Source organism: Macrobrachium nipponense, chromosome 37 (assembly GCF_015104395.2).
Source record: "Macrobrachium nipponense isolate FS-2020 chromosome 37, ASM1510439v2, whole genome shotgun sequence".
NCBI lineage: Eukaryota > Metazoa > Arthropoda > Malacostraca > Decapoda > Palaemonidae > Macrobrachium > Macrobrachium nipponense.
In genome coordinates, this window is record NC_061097.1 from 50,881,170 (window position 1) to 50,898,669 (window position 17,500).

At 34.6% G+C, this 17,500-nt stretch overlaps 2 protein-coding genes across 2 annotated transcripts in view; one reads left to right on the top strand and one right to left on the bottom strand.

Moving 5' to 3' along the window:
- Window positions 1–1,248, top strand: part of LOC135209380 (RNA-binding protein cabeza-like) — a 62,430-nt gene extending 61,182 nt beyond the window's left edge. Inside the window, exon 2 of the mRNA XM_064242076.1 lies at window positions 1,006–1,248. Coding sequence (XP_064098146.1) covers window positions 1,006–1,248 — 243 coding nt within the window. The remainder of the gene's footprint in view (window positions 1–1,005) is intronic.
- The window catches only part of LOC135209256 (homeobox protein prospero-like), a gene marked incomplete in the record, with an annotated part of 1,606,906 nt that overhangs the window by 1,345,329 nt on the left and 244,077 nt on the right, over window positions 1–17,500 (bottom strand).

The window sequence follows — 17,500 nt, forward strand, 5'->3', positions numbered from 1 at the left end:
TTTACTTGCGGTCACATAAACAAGGGATTTTATCTTTCATTTGTCAGAACAAAATATTAATCAAGTTTTCTTGCGGTCACATAAACGGGAATTTTTATTTATTTTATTTTTTAGTTTTTATTTGTCAGAAAAAATTAATCAATTGTTTTCTTGCGGTCACAAAACAGGGGATTTTTTTATATATATATAAATTGCCATTTGTCAGACAAAAATTAATCAATAGTTTTTTGCGGTCACATAAAGAGGGGATTTTATTTTTAATTTTCTATTTGTCAGAAAGAAATATTAATAAAGTTTACTTGCGGTCACATTAACAGGAGGATTTTTTTTTTATTTGTCAGAAAAAAATTACTCAATAGTTTCTTGCGGTCACATAAACGGGAATTTTTATTTTTATTTTTTTTATTTTTATTTGTCATAAAAATTAATAGTTTTCTTGCGGTCACATAAATAGGGGAATTTTTTTTATATAAGTTTTTATGCCAGAAAATAAAATTAATCAATAGTTTTCTTGCGGTCAGATAGACAGGGGAATTTTTATATATTTTTTATAAATTTTTTGTCAGAAAAAAATTAATCCATAGTTTTCTTGCAGTCACATTAGCAGGAGAAGTTTGAGTTTTTTTATATATAAACTTTTATTTGTCAGAAAAAAAATTAATCAATAGTTTCCTTGCAGCCACATAAACAGGAATTTTTATTTATTTTTTATAAATTTTCATTTGTCAGAAAAAAATTAATCAATAGTTTTCTTGCGGTCACATAAACAGGGGATTTTATTTTTCATTTGTCAGAACAAAATATTAATCAAGTTTCTTGAGGTCATATAAACAGGAGATTTTTTTTTTAAGTCAGAAAAACGTTAATCAACAGTTTTCTTGCGGTCAGATAAACAGGGGATTTTGTTATATATAATTTTTTATGTCAAAAAAATTAACCAATAGTTTTCTTGCGATCACGTAAGCAAAAATTGTCCTTCATTATTTTCGCTTTATTTTCCAATAGCCTCGTCCAGAAGAGCGTTCGCCCAAAACGGCGTCTTGCGCCAACATCCGGACGACCGGATCAAGGCAGCGATGTCGCAGACGAGACGAGACTGAAAGCAAACCTTTCCTCACTTCTCCGCCGCAGTCAATCGCAAAATCGCAAACAAAACTCTATCACAAACAAGCATCATCATCATCATCATCATCATCATCTTCACAACAGCGACTGGCGAAGGAGAGAACAAACCGGCACCAACAATGAAAGAGGGGTTGGAAAATAAACTCGGAAACAAAGACATTTTCCTCGGCGGACGCCAAAAGTGACTGTCTTTTCCCCGCCCTCTGAATCGGACGCTTCTCTGAGAGAGAGAGAGAGAGAGAGAGAGAGAGAGAGAGAGAGAGAGAGAACGCCTTCCAAATATTTCAGGGGGTTTTTCTAATCGAAAGTGCGAATTACTCTTGAGGCTATTTTTTTTTTCTTTAATTTAATTACGAGTTTTCGAGCGACGGATTATATAAGTGTGTGGGGCTGTGGCTGGGGGTGGGGAAGGCGGTCGGGGTTATAACGTATGTTTTATTTGTGATTGTAAATGTGTGTCAGCGCATATATGCAATGAAGTAGCGTAAAACTAAAGCAAAATATGATTGTACAATTTTTGAGGGCATGAGATAAGGAACGAAATATACATACATATGTATGTATGTATGTATGTAGATACTATATATATATATATATATATAGATATATATATAGATATATATTATATATATATATATCATATATATATATTACAAAGAGGAGAGAGGTTAGATCATAAGTGAATATGATGATATAAAATCTAAAAGTATGCCAGATCAAAAACACACTAGCATTCTAAACCTAAACACACATTTATTTACTTTGAATATATGTGTGTGAGTATGTGTGTATGTATGTGTATGAGTGTTGTCCACTTCATCAAGGGACACAAGAGGTTACTTCCCTTCGCCAGAGTTGGCTCCGGAGAGGAAAAAATGGCAGTTGTCCCTACAAAACCACTTAAATTTAAGTGGTGAATCAGTGATGAGCATCAACATATATAAATCATATATGTAGATGATATCAAAATAAAACCTATAAATAATTTTGTGCGTTGCTAATAACTGATATTTCCTCTCCAACGAAAATATTATTTGCACTGAATTATTTAGGTCATCCTCAACGAGATATAGAATTAAAAGTAATTAAAATATAAGCCAAGAAGTAATAAGGAAATATAAGCAATAAAAATTCAAATAAATAATAACAGGTAATTCGTTTATATTTCAATATTCAAGATTCATTTAGATATTTCAATTAAACTCAAGGGAGGATTACATTCAAAGAGTTCATGAACCATTCACATAATAAACTAATAAACTTTATTTAATATTATGTGGTGTATACCTTTTACTTTATATATACGACGTATATACTATATATATATATATATATATATATATATATATATATGTGTGTGTGTGTGTAAGATTTGTGTGTCTGTTATATATGTATATTATATATAATCCACAATATACACATATATATATATATCTATAATATAGATAGATAAATACACAATAATAAATAAATAAACTAATAATTATTTTACTACTATACATAAAAGAACCCCGCGTATTATATAAAATAATATAGTATTCCCCCTATCCTATATTACTATTATTATGGGCCAAACATCACATATATAAAAAATATAGATATAAAGTTATTACACCTATCAGGTATATAAAATACCTATATTAATTGATAGTACTAATAATAGTTACCTACCCATAATAATATATATACATATATACAGAAACACTATATTATGTATATAGATATATTATATATATATATATATACATATACATACATAGACAAAACTCAAAAGATTTGCAAACAGTTAGACACACAAATTAACATATGTACGCGCGCGTGTGAATGTTTACATGTATGCGCCTGCGTTGAGTAGCACCAACTGATATATCAAATTACAAACAAGCACATACACATCTATAAACATACATAGATACACACACGTATACACAATAGTTTAAATGTGTTCATGTACTTCAACGCCCCTAAATAAAATGTTATATCACTAAGACCTGCTGGAAAGCCTATACATACAAATATATATATATATATATATATATATATATATATATATATATATATATATATATATATATATATAATTCCACAATGCTCCCGTAGGTGAAGTATATAAGATCCTTACGTGAGAATGAAATGAAGCACCAAGACTTTCAACTTTTATTTCAAAGTCATCTTCAGGGTAGCCTGAGGATGACACTTTGGAATAAAAGTTGAACTTCTTGGTACCTCCTTTATTTTCACCTGAGGATCTCATTATAATATAATGTATCTATATTAATATATATATAGATAATATATATATATACTATATATATATATATATATATATATATATATATATATATATATATATATATATATATATATGTGTGTGTGTGCGTGGTGTTGTGTGTGTGTGTGTGTGTGCGTGTGTGTTTACTTTTTTTTACACATACACACGTACTTGAAATAACTGTCTAAGACGCAATTAATACCTAACAAACTTATATATTACTAATCTTATATTGGCTGATGCGTTTACAGTGTAACATATAACAAAATCATATGACATTAGCTGATGCTTTAAATTTTCCATAAATATTAAATATTCCTGGATGATTAATACATTTCATTAACTAGAAATAGCTTATGAAGATTATCACTTTCAAATGTATGAAGTTATCTCGCTATTTACGATTTCGGAACTTGTCAATTTGGCTTTTTTTTTTTTTTCATCACACGCTATCAAAATTCTTCTGGTGTACTTACTTGGAATGAAAACAAGAAAAGAACAAGAGGTGATCCGAGCTCCAGCTCACTCGAGGCGCGTGCTAAAATCTACGGTCGAACGGAGCGTTGTGTCACCAACGAAAATTAAAATAAATACGCTATATTTTATTAAAATATTTTTTTTACTGTTTAATAGATACACTATTTATTTACTAGATTTTCATTCTAATAAATAAATCATAAATAACCTATCCTAAAATACCTGTATCTTTAAATCAACACGAAACACCTTTTCAGACCTTTTTAAGGCTTTCCTAACCTAACAATACAACAACAACAACAACAACAACAAAATAGCTTGTAGGCTTACTCCCCGAGTAAGTGAAAATTAAAACGACGCATAAACAACAACACGAAACGTAAGAAAAAGTTCTCATGAACTTAATATAGATATACATAAATTAACTGAAGAAAAGTATACAAAAAGAAATATGAGATTAAAATTTTGAGGAACTTCGTGGAATGCAAAAAAAAAAAAAAAAAAAAAATCAATAAACGAAAACGATAACAAAATGAAACCAAGGGGAATCAATTATTTTTTTTCGAGATGGATCAGTAAAAATAAATAAAATAAAACTACTTACAAAAGTAAATAAAGGGGATGAATAAAATTCTCTTGACTCTGATAAGGAACATGAAGCAGAAACGATGCTATGCCAAGAAATGGAAGATCTTACTTCGGCAGATTCTGAGACGAATTATAAATATTTACCAACAAAACATTTGGTTAAGAGTCGCTGGGGACTCTGTGGGGGATGGGGTGGGGTGGGGGGTGTGGGGGGAGGGGGAGTGGTTTCGGGCTTGGAGAAAAAAAAGGAAAAAAAAAAGGCAGGAGCCGCCCAACAAACAAAAGAGCATCTCTCCTCAGCCGATTTGTTTTTATCTGCGGAGAGTCTGGAAGGTCAAAATAAATGGCAACAACAATGGAGAGCCAATAATAAAGGAATGCTTTTGAACTCGTCGACGGAAGTCCGGGGCATCGGCCGAATCGGGGCCCTGGGATATTCGGTGGGCTTCGAGAGAGCACCAGCGGCCCAAAAAGAGCTTTTAATTATGGGGTGGGTCTACCTCTCTCTGCTCCCATCCCCACCACACCATCTTTATGGAGCGCAAAGCTTAAGCGTTGACGATGGGAGAAGGCTGTTAATGCACCTGCTGGAGGGAAGGATAGATGGGAAGGGGCAGGAGGGCTGGGGAGGGAGGGAAGGGTATGGGATGGGCATTAGGTAGATACTTAGTGAGAGGAAATGTCCCTTCTCATTTCAACCTAAAGTGGCGGCGGTGTCGGGGTATTGGTACTACACCTTCCTCTTTCTGCTTCCTCTTCTTCTGCCTCTTCCTTATTCCTCTTTCCCGTCCACCATTTATCCACGCAGTCTCCTGCTCTATCCCATATTCCGTCTTCTCCTGATGCTCATTTTGCCCGTGAAGAGGAGGACCAGGAGGAGGAGGAGGAAGGGGGAAGGGAGGAGCTCCAGTTCCTCCCTCAATTCCTTCCCTAATGTCTAACAGTTACATCCCTAGCTTTCCCCTTAACACCCACTCCTGTCCCCACCCCCCCACCCCCCAACAACTCCTAACCCCACACCAAAAAAACAAACCCCCCCCCCTTCCCTAACACCCCCTCCCTACCCTCCACCCCCCCAAACCAACTCTCGCCCCTCTTTCTGGTCACCATCTTATACCTGACTACTGGAAAGGTGGTACAAGGTAGGAGAGGCTTAGACTAAGGCAGTGAATTGGTTAGTGTTGGGGGTGGGGGAAGAGGAGGAGGAGGAGGAGGAGGAGGAGGAGGTGGGAAGGGGGTGTGAGAAGGAAGATGTGTTTTCTCTGCGTCCAAGTAATGTAACAAGGGAGGGGAATGCTGGCAGAGAGAGAGAGAGAAGGTTTTGAGGGGAAAGGTAGACATTGTGCAACTTCTTCAGATTCCCCGAACCTGTAGGCGTATGGCTCCTAATCTCTGTCTATACACTCTGCGGAGGGGGGTGGGGGGGGGGGGAGATAGAACACCGAGATATGGCCGGGGGAGAAGGGGATTATAGGAAACCAAGAGGACGACGCGAAGGAGGAGGAGGAGCAGGGTCTACTGTGTCTGTGTGGCTGTGTATATGTCTACAGCTTTGAAAGTCTAACGGCTACAGTAACTCAAGTATTTAAGCAAGGAAGGAAACTGACTCAAAGATCGAGTAAGTGACGATGATCGCAGGAAGAGGGTGAAGGGGGGAGGGGAGGGAGGGAGGGTTAGGACCATGGAGAAGGGGGTTACTATATATATAGAGAGAGAGGAGAGAGAGAGAGAGAGAGAAGAGAGAGAGAGAGAGAGAGAGAGAGGGTGGTTAGAAGGAACGATAAGGCGACGATCAAAAATCTACTCCATCACAAGAGGAGGTGGAAGAATACATGAAGATGGTTGGGAAGGGGAGAGGGAAGAGGGAGAGGAGGAGGCGGAGGAGGGGAGAGATACAATTCAGGTAGATAATTGTGAGTGACGTGCTAAAGGAAAAGGGGGTTTAAAAGGGTTGGGGGGGAGGGGGGGGATGTGGCCCAGAGTCACAATGGCAAGTCTTCACGGTAAGAAAAAAAAGAAAAAAAAATTATTACAGAATGAAAATTTGGCTATTTCCCAGGATCTGGGACCTTCAGGTGGGAAGGATAATCAAAACGAAGATGAAAGTCTCCCAGGCATTTTATGCCTTCACAAAGGAGATCAGCAAAACTGAAAACAAATTATAAAAATAAATTTATGTATGCATTTTATATGCAATCTGCTGGCCTGCGAGGCATTTTCTTACGAATAATAATAATAATAATAATAATAATAATAATAATAATAATAATAATATAATAATAACTAAAGTTCCCCAATAATATTCGGTAGTGGATTGTAATCCACACTGAATATCTTTGTGGACCTTTAATACTATTCCATTCTCGACATTGAGAAAATTCGCCTCATTAATAATAATAATAATAATAATAATAATAATAATAATAATAACTAATAATAATAATAATAATAGCGTGAGTCTTGAAATGGAGAAATAAATCAGCAGTTAAGTATATACATATCTTTGGATTTGTCTCCAATAATAATAATAATAATAATAATAATAATAATAATAATAATAATAATAATAATAATAATAATAAACACTGACAGATATAATTTAATAACAAGCACCTTCAAGCCTAAAAATACAATTGGACCACGAATTTCAATCGAAAAGACCCTTAAGTCGTCAAAAAACAAAAAAAATAAAATTTAACATCCTAACCAAACGAAAAACATATTTGAGCATTAACACTTTTGACCACATATCTGTTAGTATCCAATTAATAATAATAATAATAATAATAATAATAATAATAATAATAATAATAATAATAATAATAATAATAATAAACTCACAGATATCATTTAATAACAAGCATCTTCAAGCCTAAAAATACAATTGGACCAGGAATTTCAATCGAAAAGATCCCTAAGTCTTCAAAAAGAAAAATTGGACATCCTAACAAAAAGAACAACATATATGAGCATAAACTGCTCTGACATATAATTCTCTAACCACATATCTGTTAGTTTCAAGGTGATCTCGGCAGTGTGTTACATATCATCAAAACAATAACAAACCATTGACCAAGGGAAAAACAAATTCCTTCGACGACAAATGCAAGTTGCATTTACGAACCAAAATAAATGAGGCAACTGACAACGAGAAATGTAAAATTGCAACTGAGATCTGAAACTCAACAATGCAACTAAAAATCAAAACTCACAATTGCACCTGTGAACCAAAATTTAACTCTGCAACTAGACAAACTCAACTTTGCAACTAAAATAGAAAATTCAACATTGGAAATTTAGAACAATAATTCAACATTGCAACTAAAACCAAAATTCATAGCTGCAACTTTATAAACAAAAACTTAGCAAATAAAAAGAAAAATTAAACAATGGAAATTTAAAAAATTAACATTCCAAACGTACTCAAAATTCAAAATTGAAATTTTAGGACAATCTCAACATTGCAACTAAAAACCAAATATTTATAACTGCAACTTGAGAAAAACTCAACTTTACAACTAAACACCAAAAATCAACATTACAAATTTATAACACAAATTCAACATCGAAATGAAAACCAAAATTCAACATTGCAACTTTAGTACAAAAACTCAACATTACAACTAAAACCCAAAAATTCATAACGGCAATTTATAAAAAAAAAAGCTTAACATTGTAACTAAAAACCAAAATTCAATACTGCAACTTTTGAACAAAAATTCATCATTGCAAATATGAACAAATTTTTTGACATTGCTGCCATCACTCCAAAATTCTCCATTGTGACCCTCAACCTAAGCTCAAATTGCAACTGAGAACCGCAATTCAGCATTAAAACTAAGAACTCAATTTACTTAACAAATGCATCCGGAGGAATCTCCAGCAATACAGATGTATCGCAGCAGACCACAGCAGACTACAGCAGCAACAACAGATCCAAGAACAGCAAGAGCAAAATGTATATGCCTGTCAGAGAGAGAGAGAGAGAGAGAGAGAGAGAGAGAGAGAGAGAGAGAGAGAGAGAGAGAGATATACTTAATATATATATATAATATAATATATAATATATAGATATATTGATATATACTAGATATATCTATATATATATATATATCCCTATATAATTAGTATATATATACATATATATATATATGTATATATATATATATATATAAATATATACAAATAATATATATATATATATATATATATATATATATTATTGATATATATATATATATATATATATATATATATATATATATATGAATGCCAGTGCGAGAGAGAGAGAGAGAGAGATGGGGAGATTGTAGAAAAGGGTATGTGTATGTACGAGGACGGGAGGTGGGGTAAGGGAGGGTAGGGGGTGATAAGAGTATAGGTTCGCTCAGAAGCATAGAAAAGAGATCAAGAGTAAACGAATAAGGTGGGGGGGGGGAGGAATGAGATCCAGGGAAAGCTTGTTTTGGGAAGGGGGGGGGAAGGGGGGGGGGAAGGAGGAGGGAGGGAGGGATGTAGCCAGGAAGGACTATGAGAGAGACTGTTGTGGGAAAGGTGAGATACAGAGAGACAGAGAGGGAGGAGGGGGGTTGTTCGGGTAGGCGTGGGATAGGGAGAGGGTGAGGGGAGGGGGAGGGGATGCAGTACACTAAGAGCATATCTATGTTGTGCATATAAATGATGGCGCTGAATGTGTGTTCTCAAGTAAGCCGCTAAATGGAAAATATGAAACGATATAGGAAGGCAGGCGATTAATGGCGGCTGTGTCGTGTCTTTAAACAACTGGGTCTCATCTCCTCACTCTCACGACTGGATGGGAAAATAGGTTCCTAATAATAATAATAATAATAATAATAATAAACAGAATATTCACCAAAGCATCAATGACAACAATGGTATTAAAGATATCGCGTCTGGACGATGATAATTGGGGGAACATTTTGATAAATAATAATAATATAATAATAATAATAATAATAATAATAAATAATAATAATAATAATAATAATGACTACTGCACGAGGGAAAATCACGCGAAGGTAATTTTGAGCTTTGAGATCAACAAAATATTAATAATATAATATAATAATAATAATAATAATAATAATAATAATAATAATAATAAAGAACAGAATAGTCACCAGAGCATCAATAATAACAATGGTATTAAAACTATCGCTTCTGGGACGATGCTAATTGGGAACATTTTGTTATATAATAATATAATAATAATAATAATAATAATAATAATAATAATAATAATAATAATAAATAATAATAATAATAATCATAGGAACACTAGGCACGATCCCAAGATCCCTGAAAAGGAATCTAGAAAAACTAGAGGCTGAAGTAGCTCCAGGACTCATGCAGAAGAGTGTGATCCTAGAAACGGCGCACACAGTAAGAAAAGTGATGGACTCCTAAGGAGGCAGGATGCAATCCGGAACCCCACACTATAAATACCACCCGGTCGAATTGGAGGATTGTGATAGATAATAATAAATGGGTATGTGTTTCATTACTTCCGTTTATGGCAATCTCTTTTAAATCATTTATTCACGACCAATAGTTAACCTAGTACAGCTTTTTTCCCTTTTACTTATATTACTATTTCTTGTGTATTTGGCTTTAAGCTACTAATATTTTTGTCAAACTTTTTTTTTTTTTGATTACATATCCTAAATTTTTATTAAAATATTATTTATTCTACCTATCCTTCCTTTATAGGTTCTTAGTAAGAGATCTCAATGCCTAAGCTGTAGAAAAATATAAGTAATTCCATAGCATTAATTAATCTAAAAAAAATTTTCTGTTGTATTTATTACCTAAAAATAATTTTCAAGTATATTTACTACCCTAAAAATATTGTTCAACTGTATTACCGTAAAATAATTTCCCGCGATATTATTTATTACCCTAAAAAATAATTTTCATTTTAGTTATTGCCCCCGAAATAAGTACCTTAGAAATAATTTTGTATATTACTTATTAAACAAAAAAGAAAAAAATGTTTAAATTTAATTCGTACTTCCCTGAAAATAATTTTTTAGAGTATTTATTACCATAAAAGTAATTTTCATTTGTATTTATTAAAAAAAAAAAATTCGGTTTGTATTTATTACCGTTAAAATAATTTTCCGTGGTATTTATTATCCCCATAAATAATTTAGCATGGTATTTATTACGCTAAAAATTAATTTCCTTACTATCTATTCCCCTAAAAAAAATTTTCACGATATGTATTACCATAAAAAAAAATTTCATTGTATTTATAACTCTTATAATTTCCCATTGCATTATTACCTTAAAAATAACTTTCCATATTACCTCCATATTATATATTACTCTAAAAATAACTTCCACAGAATTTATTATCCCCAAAAATAATTTTTAATACATTTATTACACTAAAAATAAATCTTCAACAGTAATAATCACCCCACAAACAATCTTCAATAACATTTATTACTATAAAAATAATCTTCCACAATATTTATTACACTAAAAATAACCTTCAATCACATTTATTACACTAAAAATAATCTTCCATACTATCTATTGGGCTAATAATGATTTCCCTTCGTATTCATTACCCTAAAAATAATTTTCTATTGTTTGTATTACCGTAAGAATAATTTTTAATTGTATTTTATCACAATAATTAGGGCCTAAATGGCACACATGAGTATTATTCCTCTAAATTTAAACATTTCTTTAGTATATTCACGAATAACTTTTCAAGTTCATATCCAATGTTTGTTTTTTGTTTTTTTTTTTTTTGTTTTTTTTTTGGCGGTGGGGGGTTGGGGGGAGGGAGTGGCAAATAGGCTCAATCTCCACAGTTAAGGTCGAAATGACAAGAAATCGGAATATGTCTCCAAAATAATTGAAGACTTTGGTCAAAAATAAGTTCATATTGCTTATCTGTTGCTATCGCTTTATTGAATGTTTTGCTCCTTTTTGGTTTTTGGCAACAGAGTCTACCCCTCCCCCCTCCAAAATTATTAAAGATTTGTGTCAAAAATAATCATTGTTTTTCCCTGGACTGACCCTCATCTTCCAAATTAATCTTTTTATTGTCGTTTTATTTAATGCTTTGCTCCATTTTGGTTTCTTGCAAGAGTCTACTCCTCCCCTTTCCAAAATGATTAAACCCTTGTGTCAAAAATAGTTAATAGTTGTTTTTTCCCCCCAAAGTCATTTCTTTTAAATTGTTGTTTTATGTACGTTTTCCTGCTTTCTGGTTTGTGGCAAGTGTGTCACAGCCCCCCTCCCCCCCACATCCCCCCTCCCCCTTATGAAAGCCAGTCCCCACCCCCTGGCACCCACCCCCTACCCACCCACCCCCTCCCCTCCCCTCCCTCCCGAAGCCGCCGAAGTTAGGGCATAAATGCTAGGAAATCAGAGAAAGCGCCTCCCCAACCCCCAAAATTCCCCGTTTCGAAAACAACATTACGAGGCGCCGACAGACTCAAAGTTGTCACGTCAACTAACCTGTTTAACCGACTTATATTTCGATGATGAATCCGTATAACCCAATTGCAACAATATCAGTAGAATATCACCGAATCTGCAGTCAGTGTGCGGCTTCTCTCTCTCTCTCTCTCTCTCTCTCTCTCTCTCTCTCTCTCTCTGTGTCGTCCCTCCTCACGCCCAAATAACCGCCCGTAATTACCAAAGCTGTTTCTAAAATCGCGCCGTCGGAAAGATTCCGGCCTCAAGTTTTGAATTGTTCCAATTGGCTTTTCAACTTTTCGTGGCCGTCTTCATTTTGTGTCGATGACGGTGCGTTCAATTCAACCCATTCGTTTTTCCTGGTCGGTTGCTTTTTTTTTTTTTTTTTTGTTTTTTTTTTTTTTTTTAGTGGGGCTGGGTGGCGGTGAGAGGAGAGAGAGAGAGAGAGAGAGACGATGACGAGAGAAGCGGGAGAGAAGGACTGGAGGACGAGACGGGAAGGAGAGAGAGAGCTAATTCGTAGAAAGGCAAATTGACAGTTTCTTTTTAGTCATCACCTGAAGGAGGGTAAAACCAAACAACGTTGTTTAGAATAATGTCGAATGTTGTTTAATAATAATAATAATAAAAAAAAAAAACATACATTTTCAATAACGTCGAATGTGGTTTACTAAACCCCCCAAAAACATACAGTTTGAGTAATATCGAATGTAGTTTACTAAACCGAAAAAGAAAAACATATTTTGAGTAATGTTGAATGTGGTTTACTAAACCCAATAAAATAAATTTTGAATAATGTTAAATGTGCTTTACTAGACTAAAAAAAAAATAAATGTTGAATAATGTAGAATGTGGTTTACTAAACCAAAAAAATAAATTTTGAATAATGTCGAATATGGTTTACTAAATAAATTACAAAAGACTGAGTAATATCGACTGTAGTCTACGAACCGGAAGAGAAAGGGTATCTTTAGACTACATCAGTCGTCTGTTAATTCTGTTCAAATGAAGGGCAGAGAGTAGGAAGGAAAGTTTGTCTGTTCATTTCTGGTAGCAATGGATGGTAAAAAGTAATAACGTTTGCGTTAATTGCATCAACATTGAAAGGAAGACAGAGAGTTTAACTAAAAACAGCTCCCTATCAATTCCATCAACACTGAATGAGGAAAAATTAATTTTAAAAAAATTACGACATACAAAGCTGAATAAGATTATGATATAACAAAGTGACATCAAATTACAAATTATTATTATTGTGCCTTTCAGCAACCATGACGGTATTTAAAATACTTAGAAAATTTGAAGGAATTATAGAAATGAAATACTTTCAGTTGTACAGGATAACAATCAAATCATACGGGCGAGACCTGAACTTAAGATGAAGACTTGACCTGACATGTATGTGGAAATGTGGGAAAATAACAATAAATCTTACAAATAATAATAATAATAATAAAAATGCTGACGCTCAAAATCTTAAGCATTTTTTTCTAACGAAAATACTCACATTTTTTCGAAATGCTAAGGCACTTTGACTTAAGCACTTTATTTTACTGAAAAAAATGTTCAAGCAATTTTTTTTCTTACTGAAATGCTTTGTACATTTACTCAGCACAACGGTTTACCGTCTTTAACGACAGTATACCATTCTCCGATATCCAGACTTTCTCCAAACCACGCAAAACTAATTACTCTCTCATTCTTTCGCTTTCAAGCTCTTTCCCTTCATCCCTCCACTTTCAAACTATTTTCTTCCACGCGAAAGAACTCTGTTATTGATATCCGTCAGTGAGTCTTTATATGAGAGATATTTCTTTCCCATTGTTTCAATCCAGCCAGACTTCCAGGATTTCTCTTTCCGAATACCTGGGATTTCTTCGAGTTTCAAGTTTTGCAAAAAAGAAAAAAAAAAAAGCCAGGTTTTGTTGAGAGTATAGCTTCATAAAGAAACCTTTTTCTCAAAATACAAATAAACCAAGGGGGTTTTTTTTCTACGTTAATTTCTACACATTTTCTCAAATTGACTGACCTCGCTGAAGTCTTGGAAATACAATTTTTTTTTTTTGGATAAAAAAAAGCTTTATAACACAAGCATTTCCCTTATATTTCCATTTTAATATATACACTTTTTCTTCAGTTCACTGACCTTTCTGAAATCTGAAACTACAAAAGTTTCTCCAGTAAATAAATGAAAAGATTATTCTATGTCCTACATGACTTTCGTGTTCATATTTGCATTTTAAAACCTGCCTCCACTTATTCTTCGAGTTCACTGCAATGAAACGTAAGACGGGATTTTAATGTCAGTTTTAACAACAAATCTTCGCGAGTTATGCGAAACAGACCGAAATATTGGACTGATCCTCCTTTCAGAGTCTATATATACCCTTTTACTCATCCGCTGAGCCCATGAAAAAGGCTGACTGACGCCGCTTCACAACAAACGGCTTGCTCGCATAAATAAGCCAATAAGATTCCTTTCGGTATTATCTAAGTTTGGAGCAGAAGTTGAACGACATGGTTTCCCACTACAGGAAACTCAAGTTAGAGAAAATACAACTTAATTTCGGTAGTGTTTCTCATCCTGATTCGCTCTCATTTCTCGTTGGTGGTTCTCCCTGTGACTTCGCTTTTGACGGTAGCTAATTCTTGCGTCCAAAATAATTCCCGGAGTTTGGCATTACGGCGACGCGTAATTCTTTCAGGTAGAATATTTAAGAGATGATTCCTGATTACGTACTTAGGTCCTACTGGAATTTCTAAATCACAAACCTGTTCTGGTTAAGAGTATGATTACCAAACATTAAATGAATCCCAGGTATACAATGTCCAGAAAGAAGATGGTTGACTGGGTTAGATTAATGTAGCCTTATGGCAGCACAAACCAGAGCATAGAGACGACCTTTAGGAATGGCAAAATGCCTGGTATGGCCATCTGGACTCGGTCCAACAAACAGAGAAGAAACAGAACGTATAAACCTCCAAAAATTTCCTGACATTGTATGAACCTCAGCAATATTGTCTCCAGAATTTATACGAATTTCGTAAGTATAATTTCGATACATGATGAACCTCTATTGTAATACCTTTGATCTCTATATAAAAAAAATGTTGCCTTTAAAACGCTGATATCAGGTGTTATAGACAACATGAATTTAGTCAGTCTCCAAATATCATATGAATATCATCAATACTCTTATAATCCTACAAAGAAAATCTACACGATTCTGATTATTCTACAGGAATCACACGCACCCCAGCAGGCGCATTCTTCACAGCTACAAAAACTAATGAATAAACAAACAAGTCACCCTGACATAATCAAGCGAATTCCGCGCCCAAACACCCACAACCGTCAAGATTAAAATCAATTAATAATAGTTTCCGAAATCGAACGAGAGAAAGAGAGAGAGCGAGAGAGAGAGGAAAAAAAAGTCCAGGTAATCAAAACTGAACGTCAGATTCTCTTGACACAAACCGAATATTGCCATTCATTACAGTTCGTTTCTTTCCTCTTCCTGACACTCGTCAGCAGCCAGTGCCCTCGAATAAATAATAACACCATAAATCAAAGGGTTTTTTGTTCTCTCTCTCTTTCTCTCTCTTCCACACTAACAATACGTGTATGGATACCCATATCGAGAGCGTCAATGCAATCATGAGTTCTATTACCTACGAGGAAATTATATACTACACCTGGAATCTATTCATCACGGGACGCATTCCTGGATTTTCTTTTTTTCATATTTGGACAAGAGAGGCATTCGTGAGCCAATCTCAATATTATTGCCTTCGGCGTGGTGCGTATCGGCTGCCACACTGGCAGCAGCAGGGGCAGGGGCAGGGCAGTAGAAACGCCGACGGCAGCAGTTGTAGTAGTAAGGATATATGTAACTTTCGCAAGAAGGATGCACTCACAAAAAAGAAAAAAAGTTTAAACTGAGAATAAAGAAATTTCATCTCCTAAGAACAGGAATTTACCTGGATAATTCTACGACTTCAGAAAAAACAAAAAATATATATTTCGAAACTGGAATCAAAAGGAAATTTATCTTCGAGAAAAGGAATTTACCTGGATATTCCTACGACTTCAGATAAAAAAAAACAATTTCAGAACTGGAATTAGAAGGAATTTCATCTCCCGAGAAAATTAATTCGGACTTCAGCAAAAAAAAAAAAAAAAAAAAAAAAAACAAAAAAAAAAAAAAAAAAAAAAAAAAAAAAAAAAAAAAAAAAAAAAAAAAAAAAAAAAAAAAAAACTGGAATTAGAGGAATTTATCTCCAAAGAAAAGGAATTTACCTGGATATTCCTACGACTTCAGAAACAAATAATACCAATTTCAAAACTGGAATTAAAAGGAATTCCAACTGCCAAAAAAAGGAATTTACCTGAATATTCCTACAACTTCAGAAAAAAAATACCAGTTTTAAATCTGGAATTAAAAGGAATTTCAACTCCACAGAAGGATACTTGAATAAGCCTACGCCTTCAGATGTCCATCAACTCTTCTGATACTTATTTACCCAAATGGCTTCCAGGAATCTGGAACCGATTTACACGCGTTGATTTGGGGAATGGGTATTTGGAGAGGAGGATGGGGGAGGGGTGGTGGAGTGGTATAGGGGGGCGGGGAACCAAGTCAGGAAGGTGATCGTCGATATTTTTGGCGTCCGAAGGATTTGTAGGTTACGGATGGACCATCATCCATCACTCAATCAAACCGGCTGGTGCTGTCGCAGACGGCGTGGACATCCGCGAGTGGAGTATTTGTGTCCAAAACGTCAAGAATGAAGAGCGTAATACGAAATCAGACTTGTCATAATCGAGTGAGTGTGGGAGCACGCAGATGAAAACGCCAACAGCTTAGATCCCCATTCTCCATTCCTCATTCTCTCCCCCTTCTCACCCGAAAATACCCCATGCCCAGATTCTGTAAGGTGCTGACCTAATCATTCAAATACCCTATTTCTGCACTTATCCTACAAAAAAATACCCCATACCCAGATTCTGAAAAGTGCTGACCGGATAAATACTAAAATCTCATTTCTGCACTTATCCTACAAAAAATACCCCATACCCAGATTCTGAAAAGTGCTGACCTGATAAATACTGGAATCTCATTTCTGCACTTATCCTACAAAAAAATACCCCATACCCAGGTTCTGCAAGGAGCTGAGCTAATCATTCAAAAACCCTACTCCTGCACTTATCCTACCAACCGAATTTAAAATCCTTCAAAGTATTTCCATCATTACCGAAGATTGTGACCATTCCTAACTCCCTATTCGCCACCCACCCCAATCTCCCCTCTCCTCTTCTCCTCACCTATAAAATGCCCTATACCCAGTTTCTGTGAGGTTTTGACTCCGTTAATCCAAATCCCTGTTTCTGCACTTGTATCTTACAAAGTGGATTTACAATCTTTCAGAGTCTTTATAACAATGATAAAGGTTATGTTGAAATACTTGTTCCTCACCCACACATAAACACACTTCTAAGAGGCTCTCTCTCTCTCTCTCTCTCTCTCTCTCTCTCTCTCTCTCTCTCTTCTCTCAAGGCGTTTCTAACATTTCTGAAGG